The sequence below is a fragment of the Hyperolius riggenbachi genome, chromosome 9, assembly GCF_040937935.1.
Source record: "Hyperolius riggenbachi isolate aHypRig1 chromosome 9, aHypRig1.pri, whole genome shotgun sequence".
NCBI lineage: Eukaryota > Metazoa > Chordata > Amphibia > Anura > Hyperoliidae > Hyperolius > Hyperolius riggenbachi.
In genome coordinates this window covers 178,426,503-178,448,263 of record NC_090654.1, presented here as the reverse complement: position 1 = coordinate 178,448,263, position 21,761 = coordinate 178,426,503, and the positions used below count along the sequence as shown (strand labels likewise).

Here is a 21,761-nt window from a genome sequence, read left to right as displayed (position 1 = left end):
TAATATAAAAAGGTGCTTAATTTTTACAATAATTATGTATACATGATTTAGTCAGAGTTTGCTCATTGTAAAATCTTTTCTCTCCCAGATTCACATTCTGACATGTATTACATGGTGACATTGTTACTGTGGGCAGATTATGTAGCTGTTCTGGCTTTAACAGACAGCTATAAACAGCCATTTCCTGTGTGTGTCATTGTTACATTGTGGCAGTTTGCCCAGAGTACCGTACGGTACCAGAGCCTCTTGTGGGAGGGGTTTCAGCACAAAATCAGTCATACAGCGCCCCCTGATGGTCTGTTTGTGAAAATCATTATATTTTTCATGTAAAAGTGGGTATCAGCTACTGATTGGGATAAAGTTCAATTCTTGGTCGGAGTTTCTCTTTAATTGTTTACTTTTCCTCTGCCAGAGGAGAGGTCATTAGTTCACAGACTGCTCTGAAAGAATCATTTTGAATGCTGAGTGTGGTGTAATCTGCATGCAATGTTAGAAAAAACACTATATACCTGAAAATAAAAATATGAGAATATTTTCTTTGCTGCTAATCTTCTAGTAATTATTCATAGTATAGTAGTAGTAACCAATTCATTATATCATATATTTTTTTTTCGCTTCAGTGTCTCTTTAATCAGTTGGTATGCGTTAGTGTGCGTTAGTACGCGTTAGTGCGCGTTGGTACGCGTTTTTTCCATAGCAGTGCATTGGGAAGAATATTTCAGTTAAAACACGTTAAGTGTGAAAGGTGCCATTGGAAAACATGGGACTTACTTTAAAAATACATTTTCTTTCAGTTTTAACTGAGAGCAACTGATTAAGTGTAAAAGGGCCCTAAGGAAGACTTACTGACTGCGATACATCTGAGAAATTTTACAATCAATCTGTTAATCGGAATGGGCCATGACATAATTGAGCAAGTTACTAGGCAATGAATATCTGGGATTTGGCAGCAGATATCAATGTACAGTAACATGCCCATCTACTCTTGTACTGCAGACCTTTCTTTATGTTAGTGAAGAGAGTGGCAAATTTACATTAACCTCCCTGGCGGTTAATTTTTTTTGCCAAATGGGCAAAAATCCTTTTTTTTTTTTAATTTTTTTTTGTTTCATGTAAAGCTACCAGAGTGGTAGCTACATGAAACACCACTAGAGGGTGCATGTGTCCCTCTAGTGCGATCGTCGCAGGCACTAAAAGCAAACAGGGGAGCGCGTATATAACGCGTTCCCCTGTTTGGCTTCTCCTGTCGCCATGGCGACGATCGGGATGACGTCATGGACGTCAGCCGACGTCCTGACGTCAAGCGCACCCGATCCAGCCCATAGCGCTGCCCAGAACTCATTGGTCCGGGCAGTGCAGGGCTCTGGCGGGGGGGGCCCTCTTTCGCCGCTGCGTGCGGGCGGCGGCGATCAAGCTGTGCGCGCGGCTAGCAAAGTGCTGGCTGCGCGCACAGCACTTTGAATGGGGCGAATCGCCCCAGTAGAGCTCAGCTCGGGCTTACCGCCAGGGAGGTTAAGGGATTCCAGAGCTTACTATCTTTTTCTACCTAGCCTCTTCCGGGTCGGCCAGGTTGGAACTTAGTGCACAAGCGCTGGCCTGGCTGCGTGTGTCCTACATCACATGCTCACAACCGGGAGCGCACTGCGCATGATGTCCCAACTACATCATGCAAAGAGCATTTCCGGCTGCATGATGTTGGACATGTGCAGCCGGGTAGCTCCTGCTGACCTGGAAGAGGCTTCCAGGGGGCATTTAGGTAAGAAAGTAAGGGGACAGAGGAAAATGGGAGGGGGGGGGGGGGTGTGAGGCATCAGGACAGCTTCCAGTACATGCCTGCTCCCCCCCCCCCATTTTTGCTACTTCGTTCAGCTTTGGTATGCTTTAAGCAGTGCAATAAGTTAATGAAATAATAGCCTGCCGCCTCAGGCCTGGCCTGAGTGGCCTTTCCATATGTCCACACCTATAGGTGTGTTTTACTATAGGCTGTCACATAAAGAAAGAGGGCAGGCACAGGATGATGGTTTGCAGTCCAGAATAAGAAAGAAACTGAACGCTTAACCATGTTGCTGCTATGGTGATAACCTAGCCGCGAGGCTCTGACAGGCAAAATGAGATCTGAAGATTTAAGCCCTTAGAGAATAAAGGAGAATGCAACTATAAAGTGTGTCTGCAAACTTCCAGGGCGCAATTTATACCAAGCTTGCCCTTTTACAGGTATTTAATAACAAGGTGTCTGCAGTGGACTAGTGCAATAAACTACAAGCGCTGTATCAATAAATAAAGAGTAACCGTAATTCAGTGTATTGTTACAGCGATATATAGAGCCTTAGATTAAGAGATGTTATAGAGAACACAAATTTTTGTGTGTAACGGGTATTTAAACTTTCTACCAGATGATGAAGTGTGATTGAAAAAGAAACTCAGGGCAACAGATAAAAAAAATGTTAAAAATATTGTGTACTTTTAAGGTAATATAAAACTTTAGCAAACAAAGGGTTTAGATCAGGCATGGGCAAACTTGGTCCTCCAGCTGTTACGGAACTACAAGTCCCACAATGCAGTGCAGGAGTCTGACAGCCACAGTCATGAATCATAAAGGCAAATGCATTGTGTGACTTTTGGTTCCGTTACAGCTGGAGGGCCAAGTTTGCCCATGCCTGGTTTAGATGAATGTTCTAGGACGACTGACATGCATTTCGAATGACCGTCATGACGGATCACATAGACAGATACAGTAATCGTTCAGCAGTATGCACAGAGCTATGAATGATTATTAAACGATGTGTCCACTAAGTCTACGCCGCTTGTTGCAAATTCCGCAATGTTTATCAGATCGTTTACCGTATAACCCTTCAACACATCACATTGTTCACATTGCATCATGTAGATATCGTGAAAAATAGATCATATAACAATCGTTCATCGGTATATTCACACGATCTACCTTTTAGTGTGTATACAGTAAAAGCAGTTACTTTTGCCTGTGCAATGCATGGTGATTCATGATAGAAAGATGTGCTTTTCAAATCTACCTTGTTCCTTCCCCATTTGTAAATTTTCCCACTGTACTCTTTATCATGCCTGTGCAGATCATTATCAACTGGCAATGTTATTGTCATCTCCTAGCTACCAAAAGAAGCTAATGGGTAGATAATTGATCAAATTCTCTGATGGAAGTCTACAGGCCATTGCCAGTCTATGGTGGTGATGGTGAAACCCTGTCCTGACTAGCAGAGGCCACTCCTCCTGTCTACTTCCTAGTTTCTTGAGGCCCCTTTTATATTCTCCCCATACTTCTTCCTTTACAGCTCTCTCATTCTCTACCCCCTATTTCATCACGTGCTCTCTTGCTTAACCCCCCGCCCCAGACCCCCATGTTCTATCAACAGGTGCTTTCTTAGCCTCCCCCCATATTTTATTAGGTGCACTCTCCTCAGGTCCCCCTCCCCCCCATATTTCATTAACTACCCTCTCTTCAGCCTCCCCCCCATATTTCATTAGCTGCCCTCGCTTCAGTCCCCCCCTCCCCATATTTCATTAGGTGCCCTCTCTTCAGCCCCCCCCCCCATATTCCATTATTTTCCCTCGCTTCAGTCCCTCCCCCCCCCATATTTCATTAGGTGCCCTCGCTTCAGTCCCCCCCCATATTTCATTAGGTGCCCTCTCTTCAGCCCCCCCATATTTCATTATTTGCCCTCGCTTCAGTCCCCCCCCCCATATTTCATTAGGTGCCCTCGCTTCAGTCCCCACCCATATTTCATTAGGTGCCCTCTCTTCAGCCCCCCCCCCCATATTCCATTAGTTGCCCTCGCTTCAGTCCCACCCATATTTCATTAGGTGCCCTCGCTTCAGTCCCCACCCCCATATTTCATTAGCTGCACTCTCTTCAGCCCCCCCCCCCCATATTCCATTAGTTACCCTCGCTTCAGTCCCCCCCCCCATATTTTATTAGGTGCCCTCGCTTCAGTCCCCCCCCCATATTTCATTAGGTGCCCTCTCTTCAGCTCCCCCCATATTCCATTAGTTGCCCTCGCTTTAGTCCCCCCCCATATTTCATTAGGTGCCCTCGCTTCAGTCCCCCCCCCCCCCCCATATTTCATTAGGTGCCCTCTCTTCAGCTCCCCCCATATTCCATTAGTTGCCCTCGCTTTAGTCCCCCCCATATTTCATTTGGTGCCCTCGCTTCAGTCCCCCCCCCCCCATATTTCATTACATGCCCACTCTTCAGTCCCCCCCCCCCCCCCCTCATATTTCATTATGTGCTCTCTTAAGGTGGCCACTAATGATCCAATCTTTTTCCTCCAGTTTTACCACATCTATGTAATATAAAAAGTAGGTTGAGTGAATATATTGAATGCATAATTTAGGCTGTTCCCATATGGTACATAGAAATGGTAAGATTGGATGAAAACGTTTGGATCATTAGTGCCCACCATTAGACCCCCCCCCCCCCCCCCCGTCCCACTTCATATTTATCAGGTGCACCGTCCTTACCTCCTCCCTTATTTCATTAGGTGATCTCTCCTTAGTACTGCTCCCATATTTCATTAGGTGCCCTCATGGCCTCCCCCAGCCCATATTAGGTGCAGACTCCTGCATCACTCACTGTTACAGCTGAGATATCTTGCAGTGAGGTGTCTTGCGCATGCTCGCTGGGGCTCTTTGACTTTCTATTTCTTCCCCAGCAGCACTGACTATGCAGCGCAGCTGTGTGGAGACGTATGGGAACAGAGAGTTTTTTGTTGCTGCAATATAGAGAAACCAGCTGAGAGCAGTGATGGATGTGGACATCCAGGGAGGCAGGACGGAGGATGCAGCCCATGCATAGTGACAGGAAACAGGAGAAGGATGGTGGGTATTTACAAATGCCACCACAGCTCTAGCTATATCTTTTCTCTCCCCAACTTACCATGTGCCAACCTCCAGACCAAGAGGAAAAATTGACAGCTGCGGTTCGTGTGGCATTGCTGCTCTTTGGGCCCGACGCTCTACAGGCCATTTACAGCAATGGAACTAGTACCACCCTGAGTGACCTGACCAAGGGTGGGCAGGCATCTGGTAACTACCTCTACTTTCCTCCTGGAAACTGCAGCATGAAACTGCCTCCTCTCTCTTTTGGTATATGTAAAATTTCACTGCATTATTTATCTGTAATTCTACCACACATGGATGTATGGGGGGGGGGGCTTTGCTATTAACCCCTTAAAATGTACCAGAGATTGTACACTAGTGCTAATTTATACTTACCTGGGGCTTCCTCCAGCCCCATAAGCGTCATGGCTTCCCTCACCATCCTCTTCAGCCCCTCCGGGAGTCATAGCACCTTAACGGAGGGAGGACACGGTACTTATGGGACTGGAGGAAGCCCCAGGTAAGTATAAATTAGCGCTAGTCTACCATCTCAACGTTCTTTGAAGCCTCCTCCATTGACTAAAATGTATTTGTGAGAATGTTTCTGCAGAACTTACGGAATGATTGTATTTTGGATACGATTGGGGTAGTCCTGCAACAATCACCTTTGAAAGTAGTGCTCTTGTGAAAATTTGTGTAACTAGTGTATATGGTTGCTATTAGTATGTGTTTGTGTTTTTTAAAAATATTTTTTAATAACTAATTGCAGTTTTTACTATCCATCACACACAACTAACAGATTTGAGAGTCTGTAACAGTAGATGAGCCAGGAATGACTAATAGATGCAAGCATCCAGATGAATCGGTCTCCAATAATTGACTAATATATCTATCTAGGGCATTGTACAGGCAAGATAAGACCCTCATGTGCATCGAGCAAAGCGGATCAATGCAAAGCATGGCGAGTAATTTCATCCGTCCCGTCACTGTACCCAGTTTACCTTCAAGTGCCAGTGGATTAAAACTTAAGGCAAACTTCACAGGAAGAGAGCTCAGTTGAGATCATTATGTAATTGATCTCGCACATTACACGAAAATGGTTATTAGAATATAAATCATTCTGCTGGTTATGACAGACAGTCACGCAGTTATGCTCTCTAATTACAGACACCCAATAATAATTTCATCCATCATTTGCCAAGCAGTGAGCTATTTAAATACCTTGATCATTCTGAAAATTGTTTAGTTCATAAAAGGAATCGTTTTCCAAAAAAGAGACTCTGTTCCCATCACACAATTCTTACGAGTGAAAATGTTGACTTAGGTGTACTCGTTTTCCAGAGAATAGGAAATTGAGAAATCAATACAGACACTTTATCTCTTTTCAATGCCTTCTTTTTCTTTTTAAATTTATTTTCATGTTCCTTTTATTTTACTTGTGTTTATTCCTATGTGTGCAGACAAATTGGGGGCAGTCCTTATGGCGTATATTGAGCCAGTAGCGTGTGGCCTTGAGATCAGAGTTTAGATGTCCTTGGGAGCAAAGTATTTGCTATATCTTTTGAGAATAATGGATTATTTGTGAAATAAAAACATGCAGCATGCAATTTCACTAGTTCTGTCCTGCTTGTTGTGATAAACTGCAGAAATATCTGTAAAATGTTTATACAGGGGCGTATCTGGGTAATATAGTGCCTATGGCAAAAATTGCAATGGTCACCCCTCTAAAGCCAGCATCCTTTATTGTGTACATTTGTTATGGTTGCCTCTGTTTTTTTTAGCTATTGCTGAAGTTACTTTTTTTGGAAAGATCTCTTCTTTTTCCCTCTGTGTACTTTATTCTAACCCTAGCTTTCCCCTCTTTTAACGCCTAACACTAACGTCCCACTCTGGTCTTTACTTACCCTCTTGACTTCTAACTCTAAACTCATCCCGCTCCACTCCTGACACTAACTTTCCCCCTTCATAATTACAGCTAATTCGTTTGCACACCAGCTATGAATTAAGAGCATACAGGGCCCTAGGAAGCCCAATTTGCCAGGTGCCTCATAATAAACAAATTCAATAACCAGGTGTGTCGAAATAAATAGGCAAATGTGTCCTATATACTTAAGTAGCCATGGCAGCACTACACAGGGGCAGACATGGTGCCCATGGTGCTGTGGCACCTGTGGCACGAGCCATGCCTCCACCCCTCTAGGTATGCCACTGTGGTTAAAGCGGAATGAAACCCAGCATTTCTTCTTTGCTCTAAAAGATTATTTACAGCATATTATATACTAACACCATTTTGTTTTTACTAGATCAGCATTCAATTAGTTAAACACAGGACTTTACAAGCTCAGTGCAGAGAAAGCTGGATGCATCCGAACTGGAGATAATGTTATCTTGTGCTTACTTAATTGTATCAAGTGAGGAATGTGACTCATTCTCTGACTGTGCAGACTCTCCTGAACAAAGACAGACAATCAGAAAGCATTTCTGCTCAAAATTCAAGATGAATAAATCAGTTATGAATAAAATGCAAAGTCAGCTCTCAGAGCAAAAAAAAGTGTACTTTGGGAACTCGTAATTTCTAAATGAATAATACTTATGCACAAAAGCAAATATGATAACCGTATGGCATATATAAAGTAGGAAAACATGTTTTTCTTGAATATTATGTCAGGGTTTTATACCGCTTTAACCACTTAAGGACCGCAGTCTTTTCACCCCTTAAGGACCAGAGCCTTTTTTCCATTCAGACCACTGCAGCTTTAATGGTTTATTGCTCAGTCATACAAGCTACCATCTAAATGAATTTTACCTCCTTTTCTTGTCACTAATACAGCTTTCTTTTGGTGCTATTTGATTGCTGCTGCGATTTTTACTTTTTATTATATTCATCAAAAAAGACATGAATTTTGGCAAAAAAATGATTTTTTTTAACTTTCTGTGCTGACATTTTTCAAATAAAGTAAAATTTCTGTATACATGCAGCGCGAAAAATGTGGACAAACATGTTTTTGATAAAAAAAAAAACCATTCAGTGTATATTTATTGGTTTGGGTAAAAGTTATAGCGTTTACAAACTATGGTGCAAAAATTGAATTTTCCCATTTTGAAGCATTTCTCTCATTTCTGAGCACCTGTCAGGTTTCATGAGGTGCTAGAATTCCAGGATAGTATAAATACCCCCCAAATGACCCCATTTTGGAAAGAAGACACCCCAAAGTATTCACTAAGAGGCATGGTGAGTTCATAGAAGATTTTATCTTTTGTCACAAGTTAGCGGAAAATGACACTTTGTGACAAAAAAAATAAATAAAAAAAAGTTTCCATTTCTGCTAACTGGTGACAAAAAAAAAATGAAATCTGCCACGGACTCACCATGCCCCTCTCTCTGAATACCTTGAAGTGTCTAGTTTCCAAAATGGGGTCATTTGTGGGGTGTGTTTACTGTCCTGGCATTTTGGGGGGTGCTAAATTGTAAGCACCCCTGTAAAGCCTAAAGGTGTTCATAGGACTTTGAGCCCCTTAGCGCACCTAGGCTGCAAAAGAAATGTCACACATGTGGTATCGCCTTACTCAGGAGAAATAGTATAATGTGTTTTGGGGTGTATTTTTACACATACCCATGATGGGTGGGAGAAATATCTCTGTAAATGAGATTTCTTCTGATTTTTTTACACACAATTGTCCATTTACAGAGATATTTCTCCCACCCAGCATGGGTATGTGTAAAAATACACCCCAAAACACATTATACTACTTCTCCTGAGTACGTCAATACTACATGTGTGACACTTTTTTGCACCCTAACTGCGCTAAGGGGCCCAAAGTCCTATGAGTACCTTTAGGATTTCACAGGTCATTTTGAGGCATTTATTTTCTAGACTACTCCTCACGGTTTAGGGCCCCTAAAATGCCAGGACAGTATAGGAACCCTACAAGTGACCCCATTTTAGAAAGAAGACACCCCAAGGTATTCCGTTAGTAGTATGGGGAGTTCATAGAAGATTTCATTTTTTTTTCACAAGTTAGCGGAAATTGATTTTTATTGTTTTTTTCACAAAGTGTCTTTTTCCACTAACTTGTGACAAAAAATAAAATCTTCTATGAATTCCCCATACACCTAATTGAATACCTTGGGGTGTCTTCTTTCTAAAATGGGGTCACTTGTGGGGTTCCTATACTGCCCTGGCATTTTAGGGGCCCAAAACCACGAGGAGTAGTCTGGAAACCAAATGCCTCAAAATGACTGTTCAGGGGTATAGGCATCTGCAAATTTTGATGACAGGTGGTCTATGAGGGGCCGAATTTTGTGGAACCGGTCATAAGCAGGGTGGCTTCTTAGATGACAGGTTGTATTGGCACTGAAGTGCAGGAATGTTCTCAAATCGTGACGTGGACATGGCAATTAAGTCGTACCAGCAGTGATCAGAAAAAAAATTTCTGTCACTGCGGTGGGGCGGGTGAGGGTTTGGCCGGGTGATCAGAAGCCCGCAGGGGGCATATTAGGGCCTGATCTGATGGGTAGCAGTGACAGGTTCTAGGGAGGATATGAGGGTGTGGGGGGGGAGTGTTCAGGAGCCCCCAGGGGGCAGTTTAGGACCTAATCTAAAAAATAGCGTTGAGATAGTGACAGGGAGTGATTAATGGGTGATTAGGGGGGTGATTGGGTGCAAACAGGTGTCTGAGGGGTGGGCAGGGGGGGTCTGATGGGTGCAGTGGGCGATCAGGGGGCAGGATCAGTGTGCTTGGGTACTTACTAGGAGGGCTGCAACCTGCCCTGGTGGTCCCTCAATCACTGGGACCACCAGGGCAGGAGGCAGCCTGTATAATACGCTTTGTATACATTACAAAGCGTATTATCCGCTTTACATGCGGCAGATCGGGGGTTAACAACCCGCCGCCGCTGCTAATTGGCTGGCGGGTTGACGTCGCGGGTGGGCACATCCAGCGTGCGATCCCCGGCCAGCTAGTCCGCAACGAGCCGCCGCTGATCGGCGTATTGCGGTCGTTGCGGGCTCCACTTTGCCGCCGCCCCTAGGTAGGGGCGGTCGGCAAGTGGTTAAAATCACAATGCAGTAAAATATATATATATATATATATATATATATATATATATATATATATAGATCTATATATATATATATATAGATCTATATATATATTTTCGGAGGGTGATCGCTGTGATTGGCTCACAGCGATCACACGGCAGGGAGCCAATCAGTGACGGCTCCTGCCGATACCCGGAAGCCTTAGCTGTCATAAGACAGCTAAGTGCAGCCGGTTCGGTGCGCGCGATCGTGGCGGGGTGATAGAGATCTACGCCCTGCCAGCCAGGAGCCCATCAAAACAGGGCGTAGATCTCTATCACCTCGGTCCGGAAATGGTTAAATAGCGTTTTTGTAGTGGTTGAAAGTAAGCTTTCCTAGTAAATTTACTTCAAAGTGCAACACTGTCTTCTTTAGGCTTTTTATGCATAAGGCAAGACTGTGTGCTTTCTGGGTAATTCAGCTTCTCATCTACCAGCCAGTGAGCACCCTGCTATTTATTATTTTTGAGGTTTCATGTGTTTTGTGGGGTGGGTGTTTTTATGGGCCTGACACTCCATTTGTCTTAATAAATTGCCTACTGTTTATCAATAAAATGAACCTTTATACCATATTGTACTCTTCTTAATATGATCTGAGGTCTAAATAATATGCACACTACCAATTTTATAGTATATACCCTGCTATTTAATGCAGTGGAATGTCAACCTTTGCTACCTCAGGGCTGATTCACATTACAAGAGCTTTTTAAGCGCTAGTGATTTTGAAAAGCTCTTGCTAATGCAATACTATGTTTTTTTTTCTTTTTACATAATAACAGTTTAAGGCTCCCTGCGCACTGCAAATCCATTTTCCGATTCCGATTCTGTTTCCGATTCCGATTTTCAATTACGATTTTCCCTGAATAAATTCAACAGAAAAACAGATCAAAAAACGCAGCATGCAGTAAAGATTAAAAATCGGAATCGGATGTAAAAACCGATTAAAAAGCGGAATCGGAATCGCATGCAGTGTGCAGGGAGCCTCAGTGAGAAAACTCTTACATAGGATAACATTAGCAAGAGCTTATAAAATCACAAAGCGCTCAGAAAAGCTCTTGTAGTGTGAACAAGCCCTCACATGTGTCAGCTGAAATTAATTAAGATGAAATGGGGCCCTAGCAGTTTTTGCCCAGCACTGATGGTCACCTGGATTTTATAATAAGGTTTGGTGGGGGGCAGCATCCACCAGGCGCCTGATTTTTCTTCAAGCCCTAGGCAGCTGCCTAGATTTGCCTTGTGGATGATCAGTCTCTGTGTGACAGTGTTTGCCATACAGAGCAGTTACCCGACAGCAAGAAACCGCCATGTGTCACATCTGAGTGTAGCCACATCAGCCATGTGCCTCCTTGGAACAAACACCTCTCTAATGTACATGCCAAGTGCTAGCATGAAACCGCCCCATGTCACAGAGTGTAGCTACATCAGCCATGTCCTCCATGTGACAAACACTTCTCTAATGTACATGCCAAGCACTAGCAAGAAACCACCCCATGTCACAGAGTGTAGCCACGTCAGCCATGTCCTCCATGGAACAAACACCTCTCTAATGTACATGCCAAGCACTAGCAAGAAACCACCCCATGTCACAGAGTGTAGCCACGTCAGCCATGTCCTCCATGGAACAAACACCTCTCTAATGTACATGCCAAGCACTAGCAAGAAACCACCCCATGTCACAGAGTGTAGCCACGTCAGCCATGTCCTCCATGGAACAAACACCTCTCTAATGTACATGCCAAGCACTAGCAAGAAACCGCCCCATGTCACAGAGTGTAGCCACGTCAGCCATGTCCTCCATGGAACAAACACCTCTCTAATGTACATGCCAAGCTCTAGCAAGAAACCGCCCCATGTCACAGAGTGTAGCTACATCAGCCATGTCCTCCATGTGACAAACACTTCTCTAATGTACATGCCAAGCACTAGCAAGAAACCGCCCCATGTCACAGAGTGTAGCTACATCAGCCATGTCCTCCATGTGACAAACACTTCTCTAATGTACATGCCAAGCACTAGCAAGAAACCGCCCCATGTCACAGAGTGTAGCTACATCAGCCATGTCCTCCATGTGACAAACACTTCTCTAATGTACATGCCAAGTGCTAGCAAGAAACCGCCTCATGTCACAGAGTGTAGCCACGTCAGCCATGTCCTTTATGGAACAAACACCTCTCTAATGTACATGCCAAGCACTAGCAAGAAACCGACCCATGTCACAGAGTGTAGCTACATTAGCCATGTCCTCAATGGAACAAACACCTCTCTAATGTACATGCCAAGCTCTTGCAAGAAACCGCCCCATGTCACAGAGTGTAGTTACGTCAGCCATGTCCTCCATGGAACAAACACTTCTCTAATGTATATGCCAAGCTCTAGCAAGAAACCACCCCATGTCAGAGAGTTTAGCCAAGTCAGCCATGTCCTCCATGGAACAAACACCTCTCTAATGTACATACCAAGCTCTAGCAAGCTCCAGGTCAGTGTGCGGGAGTAGCAGACAGGCAGTTGTACTGCCTTCAGTTGCTTATGTAAATGAGACCTTAAAGAGACTGAAGCAAGTCTAACTCCACTTTTTTAATGTTAAGCACCATAAGCCCTGCTAAACCGCAGGGCTTATAGTGCATCCCCGTGGCAAAACGAGGGGTCTATACCCCAAAAATCCCCTCTGCAAAATCCATGACTTTCTTGGTCGTGGATTTTTCTGCTCATGGAGGCAGAGCTTTGAGCTGCAGCTCTGACTCCATGCATGTCAATCTGCCCGCGGATCTCCGCCTCTTCCCGCCCCTCTCAGTGAGGGAAGATTGAGAGGGGCGGGGAGAGGCAGTGATCAGCGGGGATTGACGCACAAAGAGGCAGAGCTACAGCCCTAAGCTCTGCCTCAAGCAGGAAGCGCTCCCCGGACTCAGCAGAGCGGATTTGGGGGTATAATCATCTAGTTTTGCCGCAGGGATGCGGCAGTTTAGCAAGGTTTACAGTGCTTTACATTAATAAAAGTTAAAGAAGTGGATTGAGACTCAGAATTGAGACTCACTTCAGAGTCTCTTTAAGCAATGTACCGGTATTTATTTGGTACTACATCCATTGCATCTCTGAAAAACAATGCATTTGGATCTCATTTTAGAATAGCAGCTATAATTTTGTTAGTCAAAGTGGTTGCCAATGCCATGAGGTCCTACAGCTGCGGTTTTGTGTTCACGAGCCTTTTAATTTTACTTCACCCTGTAACTTTATATTTTTGTCTATGTTCTCTGTGCGTAGTACGCTGCATGTAAATGTATACTGCCATTTCCTGTCGTATCCATGAGGTAGGTGAAACTATTTGGTGAGGTTAGGCCTTTGGGCCCCATCAAAACTTTGCGATGAGGACTTACAATTTTTAATAACCCCTGACAGAGCATTGTAAATCATTCGTTTACACTCCTGTGGCTTAGGCCTGGTATACATTGGGAGATCCATACCCAGTCTTGTGGCAATCAATTGTCCTGATTGATTTCCTAACTGGTAATTTGTTGGACCAGATTAGCAAATCAATATACACATAGGCATGTGGCTTTTGTTTGACTCATGTTGTGCTTTTGTTTGACACAGTTTGTAATATATATAGTGTAACTACAGTATAGATTTGTTGTTATTGACTGTGTGTGTATTTATAGCTTTGATTTTATTTTTTATTTACAGAATATTTTCAGGTACATTCAAATCTCAGGGTTGAACTGGGGATATTTTCTGGAGGCAACGTCATGTTCAAAAATGAGTATCAGGTAAAATAAAAAGAATAAAAAGTTTGTGTATATAATGTAAAAGCATGATGTGCTGTTGTAAGCAAGGTTTCAAAGTACAGAGATACTTGAAAGTTTGAGAATCCCTTAAGAGAGGATCCTCTCTCCTTGATAAAGTGAGGTGACTCTCACGGAACTAGTGGGATCTTGTCCTCTGAGGGGATTCCTTGTTCCCTGCTGTGCTGCTGAGATTGACTTCACCATTTCTGGGCTAAGTATCTCCTATTTTTTGCACTACTCCACTTTATGCTCTTTTTCCTATGGGCTGCTCCTTTGCCTTAATTTTTTACTAGGCATCTTATCACTAGTAATACTGTATACTTGGATAGCAATTGTGCACTTTATTTCATAATTTTATATATGCGATATTTATTCGTGTTTTTTTTTAATTTTTTTTTATTGCACAGGTGTTGTTTATTGGTCCTGCATCACACTAGGTTGTATACTGAACCCGGGTTCTCCCCCTGTTGGGCTCAATATTGAGCCTACTGTGGGGTTTTATATCTGACAGCAGCATTGTGTCATTATACAATATATTGCATTTAGAGTGATTGTTTCATATGCAGCAGGGATCATGTTGGAATATTTCCTTGGTTTTTAAATGGTTTTATTCTTTATTGAATCATCAGTACTGTGATTATTAATATACCCAATGTTGAATAAAGATTTTTGTTATACTTTTTCAAATTTTGCTGTGGGAGGTGCTATTTTTTAAGGGCTTTCTTCCTCTACCATAAAAAGGCCTTGTTACGGCAAGCTGAACTGCGTACTTGTTGGGGTAGTTTATCCTTCTGGCTGGATAAAGGTCAGGACTTTGACTTTCTGCATTAAGCCCTTTGTCTTGCTGCATGGCCCACTGTCTGCTGATATTCAGTACATTGTCCTTTAGAATGCTCTGTCATAGTTCAGAATTGCTCCATCAATGATGACAAACAAACGGTGCAAGCCCAGATGCAGCAAAAGTGGCCCAAAACAATACGGGAGTGTATTGTTTTGGGCCACTTTTGCTGCGTCTGGGCTTGCACCATTTGTCATCATTGATGGAACAATTCTGAATTATGACAGACCATTCTAAAGAACCTCATCCCAGGTGTGAAACATTGGGGTGGGAGTGCCCCAATGTTTCACACATGGGATGAGGTTCTTATGATGGAATGCAGGGTTTTTCCTTTCCCATATTCAATGCTCCTCATCTAAGCCAAACATTTCTGTTTTGGCTTACTTTGCGCCACCCACCCCTCCCCTTTCTTCCAGTATCCATTTGATTTTGACACATGATCTTTAGTAAACTTTAGATAGTCAGCAATATTTCTGGATGATCGCAGTGCCTTTCTCCTTGCTACCCTGACTTAGGCCAGAAACCCAATAGGAGTGATTTTCTGAGCGAATTGCAATGTGAAAACTCTTGCTAATCTAATGCTATGGGTGTGATCCCACTTGAGCAATGTGATTTTATAAAAATCCCCCATAACATTGCATTAGCAAAATCTTTTTCAAATCACTAGCAATTAGAAATCGCTCCTAGTGGGTTTCTGGCCTTATGCCGGGCATACACAGCACGTTTTATGCGCCGGATCGAGCCAGCGGCTGGATACCGGCACATCCCCGCTCGTCCGCGCGTGTGCGCGGATCGATTGCCGCTCGTCCCCGTGGGAGCGGCTAATTAGCTGCTCATTTCTGCCCATTGTTCTCCCCGCCGGTATCGAGCGCACTATCGATCCGGCGGGGTATCGGACAGGTTGGATCTTATCAATCGAGCCATTAGGCTCGATTGATAAGCCTCCCTCCTGCCCGTGTATGCCCAGCATTACATGGCTTTGCTGATCACTTTTCTTCTCATGGTGGACTTATGAACATCAGCACTCGCCAATGTGGGGTAAGCTAAGCTTACAATTACTTAGAAATTTCCCTGAATCCCTTCCTTCCACTTCTGGGTAGGGTAATAGTGGTCCTGAATTTCCACCATTTGTACACAATGGGCATGATTCACAAAGCGGTGCAAAGTGTTTGCACGCCTGTGAAAACCCCTGTATCACGCCTAAACTCAGTTTAGGCGTGATAAAATAAAACTCGCGCGAAGTTCCGCGCGCAATCGCCCGGCGCACGATGCAGTTCGCGCGATGTGCCCATTAAAGCCTATGGGCGCTGCGCGCGGAATTGCGCGATTGCGCGCGCAAAACTTTGCGCGCGGGACTTTGCGCGCGATAAAGAGCAAAAGCGGTGCTAACTCAGCATTGCACGGCTTATCACGCCTAAAGTCTTTTAGGCGTGATAACTGAGTTATCACCGCTTTGTGAATCGAGCCCCATCTCTCTAACTGCTGTCCAATCTTTTTAGAGATGGTCTTGTAACCTTTTCCAGATTTCTGGGTATCAATAACAGTTTTCCAGAGGTCCTTAGTCATGTCCTTTGTTTGGGCTATGATACGGGGACAGGCAAAAATGGCGCACCGCGCTAATAGTGTCAGAATGGCGCTGCACTTAAAACGATATTTATCGTTTTATATGTTAATTTTTTTTTTGCAGGGATCGGGCTGGAGAGGCAGCGGGCAGTGGGCTGGCAGCGGGGGTCGGGCTGGAGAGGCAGCGGGCAGTGGGGTCAGGGTGGAGAGGCAGCAGGCAGTAGGCTGGCAGCGGGGTCGGGCTGAAGAGGCAGCGGGGTGGAGGGAGTAGGATTACGTAGTATTGGTATACATTACCTTGTCCCGGCCGGCGATCGCTCCTTCACTTCATAGCTTGCAGGAGTCCTGCATCCAGCCAATCACCATGCGGAAACTGAAGCCGCATGGTGATTGGCTGGTTGCAGCACTCGTGCAAGCTATGAAGTGAAGGAGCGATCGCCGGCCGGGACAAGGTAATGTATACACATGCTACCCAATCCTACTCCTTTCACCCCGTTGCCTCTCCAGCCCGAACCCGCTGCCAGCCTACTGCCTGCTGCCTCTCCAGCCCGACCCCCGCTGCCAGCCCACTGCCCGCTGCCTCTCCTCCAGCCCGACCCCGCTGCCAGCCCACTGCCTGCTGCCTCTCCTCCAGCCCGACCTCCGCTGCCTCTCCAGCCCGACCTCCTCTGCCTGACTAGCTCCCTGAATTTTTCAATGGCGCACTGTTTTGCTGTTTTATAAAACGCTATTTACCAATTTAAATGTATTTACATTAAAACGGTAAATAGCGTTTTATGATCGGCAGAACGGTGCGCCATTTTTTACTCTGCGCCATTTTTGACTGTATGCTATGATACACATCCATAGATATGTTGTATGTATGATCACATTTTGCTAGGTACCTGTTCTTGAAAATAAAACAGGTTCTCTTACTTACTTACTCATTTCCATCCAACAAAACACCAATTATTTGCACAAGATATTGGAGAAAAAGATGTTTACCGGTATGTTACATAAATACAGAGGTCTGTGCGTTTCAAAAAAAGCAAAATCACTGGACCTTTACATGAAGTTGTTGTAAATGATTGCTTGAACAGAAAAAATGTCTATTCTGTTTTTAAAGTTTGTAATAATATAGCCGTCAGACTCTGCTTAATAATAGGCAGGAAAGAATTTGCCGCAGAGTCGTTTGTTGTGCCTTATCCACCAAGGGCTTGCAGCCTTCGGCAGGGAATGATATTAACTCTGAAAAAAAAATGATCTGGATTCGGAAGCAAGAGTTGCTTTTAGTGACTATTAAATTTTTGTTTGCCCCATTAGTGGGTTAAACTTGCAGCGTTTGTTTAAAAGGACTCTATCATTAATGAACCTTGGTAGCAATCTGAAGCTCCACTATTGAGGTGGCACCTTCACCCTCACAACAAACCTATGGGGAGGAAGACCTATGGTGCCCATACATGGTACAATTCTTTCAATTAGATAATTATGTTTGATTATTCCGTTAGATCACATATAAAGATTTTTCCAACACGTCCGATCAGATTTGTATTGAAAAAACAGGAAAATCGTTCGTTTTTCTTGATTGAAGAAAAGATTATTTTTGACTTTCATTCAATTCGATTGTTTTAGGCGAATAAACAGGAAAATCAAACATTTTTATTGCACGGTGTATGGGCACCTTTATGGACCTCACTAGTGATGCTTACGTGTATAAGAACTCATGGAGAACTTGTGATCAGTTTGATCAGCAGATATATTTACAAGGCTCTGATTTGCTTTGAATATTTCCTGCTTTAGCACATGATCATAACCAGCAAATCAGTGCTTTACAATTCTGTACAAGGACTTGTCAGAAATCTGATCTGGGCTGCGATCCTCTTCAAGCACAAGCGCGGTCACACTGCGCCTTTGCGAGTACGGTCGCACCTGCGTTCACGTGCACAAGCAGCTTCACGCTACTGTGCAGATGTGGCCTTACTCATGCCAGAAGAGGGGCGTGGCCCAGATGGGTCCCGGTAAGCAACGGCAGTGGTGAGGATGGCACGAGAAGCATCTTTATGTAGAGACTTCCCTCCTCGGTAAATATGTGTTTCTTCACCTAAGCTTTGGCCTTAGGTTTGCTTTAACAGTTTAAAAATGATAAATCATATGTAAACAAATATATATGTATTTTAGTTAATTAAAAATAAGGGATACACAATTATAGAACAGTCCTTATAAATATATGTGTGAAAGCGTACTTCAGATAATGCTACCTACAGCAGTAGTTACTCCATAAACACCATCTTTCATGAAGAGATACTTCATTTATGCTCTATGCTGTAAATCACTGGAATGCTGTACTTCATCAGGTGTGAGTAAGTATTCACATATGTATATTTTCTTTACATCAGCAAATGACCTTAATCATTTACAATAATGTGGTACTAGTCAGTGCCTTCTTAAAGAGGCACTGTAGCGACATGTACAGTAGAATGCAGTAAATAATTAGGGATAGCCACTTGTATGGTAATTTTCCTGGTTTCAGCATCAGAAACCCTTCTAATATATATTGCTGTATGTTTATATGTAGCCCCCCCCAGTGATGCTTGGTATAGACTGTTTAGATATGCAAAATTCTCGTCCCAAAGCATTTTGGGAGACTAAGCATTATTTTCACAGGCTTCAAAACTTTCAGAAACAAATATTCTGCAGAGCTGCACCTGACAGGACTAAAGGTGTTACCACCTGTGATCAATCTCAGAATGTAAATCAGGGAGCGGAAAGATTTTAAAACGGACAAACACTGAGTAAAAACTTTCAGTTTTGATTATTTGGAAGAAATAAAATGTCTTAGGGCTGGTTCACACGGGCTTCTGCGGAGCGTTTTTTAAACGCAGCGTTCAGACGGCTTTTAATGGCTTTAAGATCATAGTGTTTCGGAGCGTTGCGTTTTCTGGGCTTTTGCTGGCTTTTACAGGAAGTGGGTGTTTTTAACAGGAAAGGGCTTGTTTATGTGCCTGCAGGAAGTGGAAATACCTTTGTACTTCCTGGGCCTTAGGGAAGCAGCAAAATATGGCATGATAGTCCATATACTGGTGCTGAATATTTGTGCGGGTGTGGAACCATTACCTGCAATAGCCACATGCATGTTCCTGGAAATATCCTTGGGAACAAGCATGCAGGTATAGTGGGCCTTGGGGAAGCAAGACACATTGAATAAAGTAAATACTGTCATTTGTTTTTAAAGAATAACATGTTTTATGTACTTAAACAATAAAGTTACGTTAGACAATGGTTTTCTTTTCAATATTATAATATCTTAAAGCCAATGGGAATCAAATTTCAACAACAACAAAAAAAAAAACATGGATGTGTTCAAAATGATGATAGCATTTACCTCACTGTATTTCGCTGCTCCCCCGCCCCTGGATCAGTTTATTTTTCCCCAGCACCGATGCCCATGTTATCCAAGATGGCTGCTGACCTTTGCCTTTCTCTTCGGGTCAGCAGCCTCTTCCTTTTTGTTAGCGCTGATAAAGCCATGCGAGAAGCAGCGCGCGGCCATGAAATGTTGCATAGTTCTACTCATACCTTTTCCCCAAGTAGAACTGTGCGTCCTCTCCACTGCCGGCAGCGCTGCCTGTGTTGTGCAGAGTCACTATGCTCGGTCTGTCAGTAAGACCAGGGAGCTGCACGTCATTGGGAGGCTAAGAGGGGTGGGGAAAGGGGAGGTTGATGGGCATGCATGACAGAGGAGAGGCAGAGCAGTGGAAATAAGCTCTGCCTCCTCCCAACAGCATTATATTTGACCGAACTGGTCAAATATGTATAAATGAGATTTCGGGTTCCAGGCTGCAGTAATTTATATGAAAAGGGGACTGAACAGCAGAGAAGAGAAATAGGTAATTGATAAGCTATTGAAAATAACAAAAAAAAATGGTTCCCATTCACTTTAACTGTATAATGTAACATTATAAAATTGACACACAGTTGCAGGCAGTGAAGGTGAGCCTGAGAGGAGAGAGGTCTTTGGCTGATGGAGAGAAAGTCCATCACCTCATGGGGGACCCTCTGTCTGTGCCCTGGGGAAGGCAAAGCTTCACCCCAAGCCACAGACAGATAGTCCAGCCATGAGGGGATGGGCCATCTCCGCCACAGCCACACATACTGTATAAAATCTAAGTCAGTAGCACACACAGTTGCAAACAACATAAAAATAGTTTAATTATATATCTTCAATAATTTGCGTACAACTCCTAGACTCCATGTGTAGAGAGGCAGATATAGCCTCTGCTGTGCTTGACTCTAAACTGATAATGCTTGATGCTGTGGAACACACTGGAAATGTGGGCTTGACCCTGCGTGTTACTGCTTTGTTGTTGACTTTGACTGTATGGGTACCAGCTTGTTTGACAGGGATTCAACATCTGTCTGTAACTGCCTGGTAATGGTGGAACATGATAAGATGGCTCTGCTTCCTGTGGTGCGTGACCAGACCAAGTCTCCCTAGATGTTGGCACATTACTACTTTTCATCTGCATTACTAGTGTAAAAAGTTTTTGTTTCATATAGTCCCATTTCTTTGTAGGGACCTCTCTAGCCTCTTTTTCAAGTGCCTTGAAAAATGTGCCAAGTCTTTAGGCTCCATGTATTTCGCCACACTTTTCTCAACAATGTTTATCATAGACATCACTTCTGCATTGGGCTCTGGGCGATGGGCATTTTTGGGACTATTTCTCCTAGGGGCAGGTATGATGGGAGATCTGAGCTGAGGGTGTGGAAGAGATAGTGGACTGTGTGCTGAGGTTTTGAGTGTCCTCCAATGACTCCTCCTCTGTTTCTCTATTTTCTAAGGATGACTGTGCTGAACAGTTGTGATGAGAGTCTGCACTTGCGACGTCTTCCTTTTCCTCCTCCTCCTCAGGCTCATCCTGTACCACAGTTTCCTCTGCATTACTAGTAGTTCTGCAATAGAGAAAAAAATACACACCACACACACACACACACACACACATATATATATATATATATATATATATATATATATATATATATATATATATATATATATATATATATATATATAAAAAGCTGCAAACTATAAGAAATCTGTTTCTGTTTGTTTTTTTTTTTTTATTGTTTTATTTTCACCTTCTCCTCTCTTGTGTAGCCTGCAGAAATGCCAGTTGTTCAAAATAGAGGATGGTAGCGGTAATGAGTGGGTGCCTGACCACTTTGACTTTCCCGGCTGTGTCTCAGATCTTTGCTGTAATGATCTCTAATTGACTTCCATTTCTTCTTTAACATTTTCACTGAGGAAGAAAGCAAGAAAACATAGATAAAATCAGTGTTATTATACCATAGGTTCCATACACAGGTCATAGTCCTTTTAGTTCCTAAAAAATGAGCTCATTTGGAGGTGGCAGCAAGAACAGGGCCACAGGTGAGGTACAAAGCATTCAGTGGGCCACAGGCTAGGTACAAAGCATTTAGTGGGCCACAGGTGAGATACAAAGCATTCAGTGGGCCACAGGCTAGGTACAAAGCATTCAGTGGGCCAGACAGAGGTGAGGTACAAAGCATTCAGTGGCCCACAGGTGAGATACAAAGCATTCAGTGGGCCACAGGTTAGGTACAAATCATCCAGGGGGCCAGAGGTGAGATACAAAGCATTCAGTGGCCCACG

The 21,761-nt window shown here is 43.6% G+C and overlaps 1 protein-coding gene across 2 annotated transcripts in view; it reads left to right on the top strand.

The window, feature by feature from the left end:
• The window catches only part of CFAP20DC (CFAP20 domain containing), a 498,588-nt gene that overhangs the window by 19,998 nt on the left and 456,829 nt on the right, over nt 1-21,761 (top strand). For both annotated transcript variants that reach the window (XM_068253759.1, XM_068253760.1), the window contains one exon: nt 13,610-13,692. In XM_068253759.1, the coding sequence (XP_068109860.1) occupies nt 13,610-13,692 (83 nt within the window). The remainder of the gene's footprint in view (nt 1-13,609; nt 13,693-21,761) is intronic.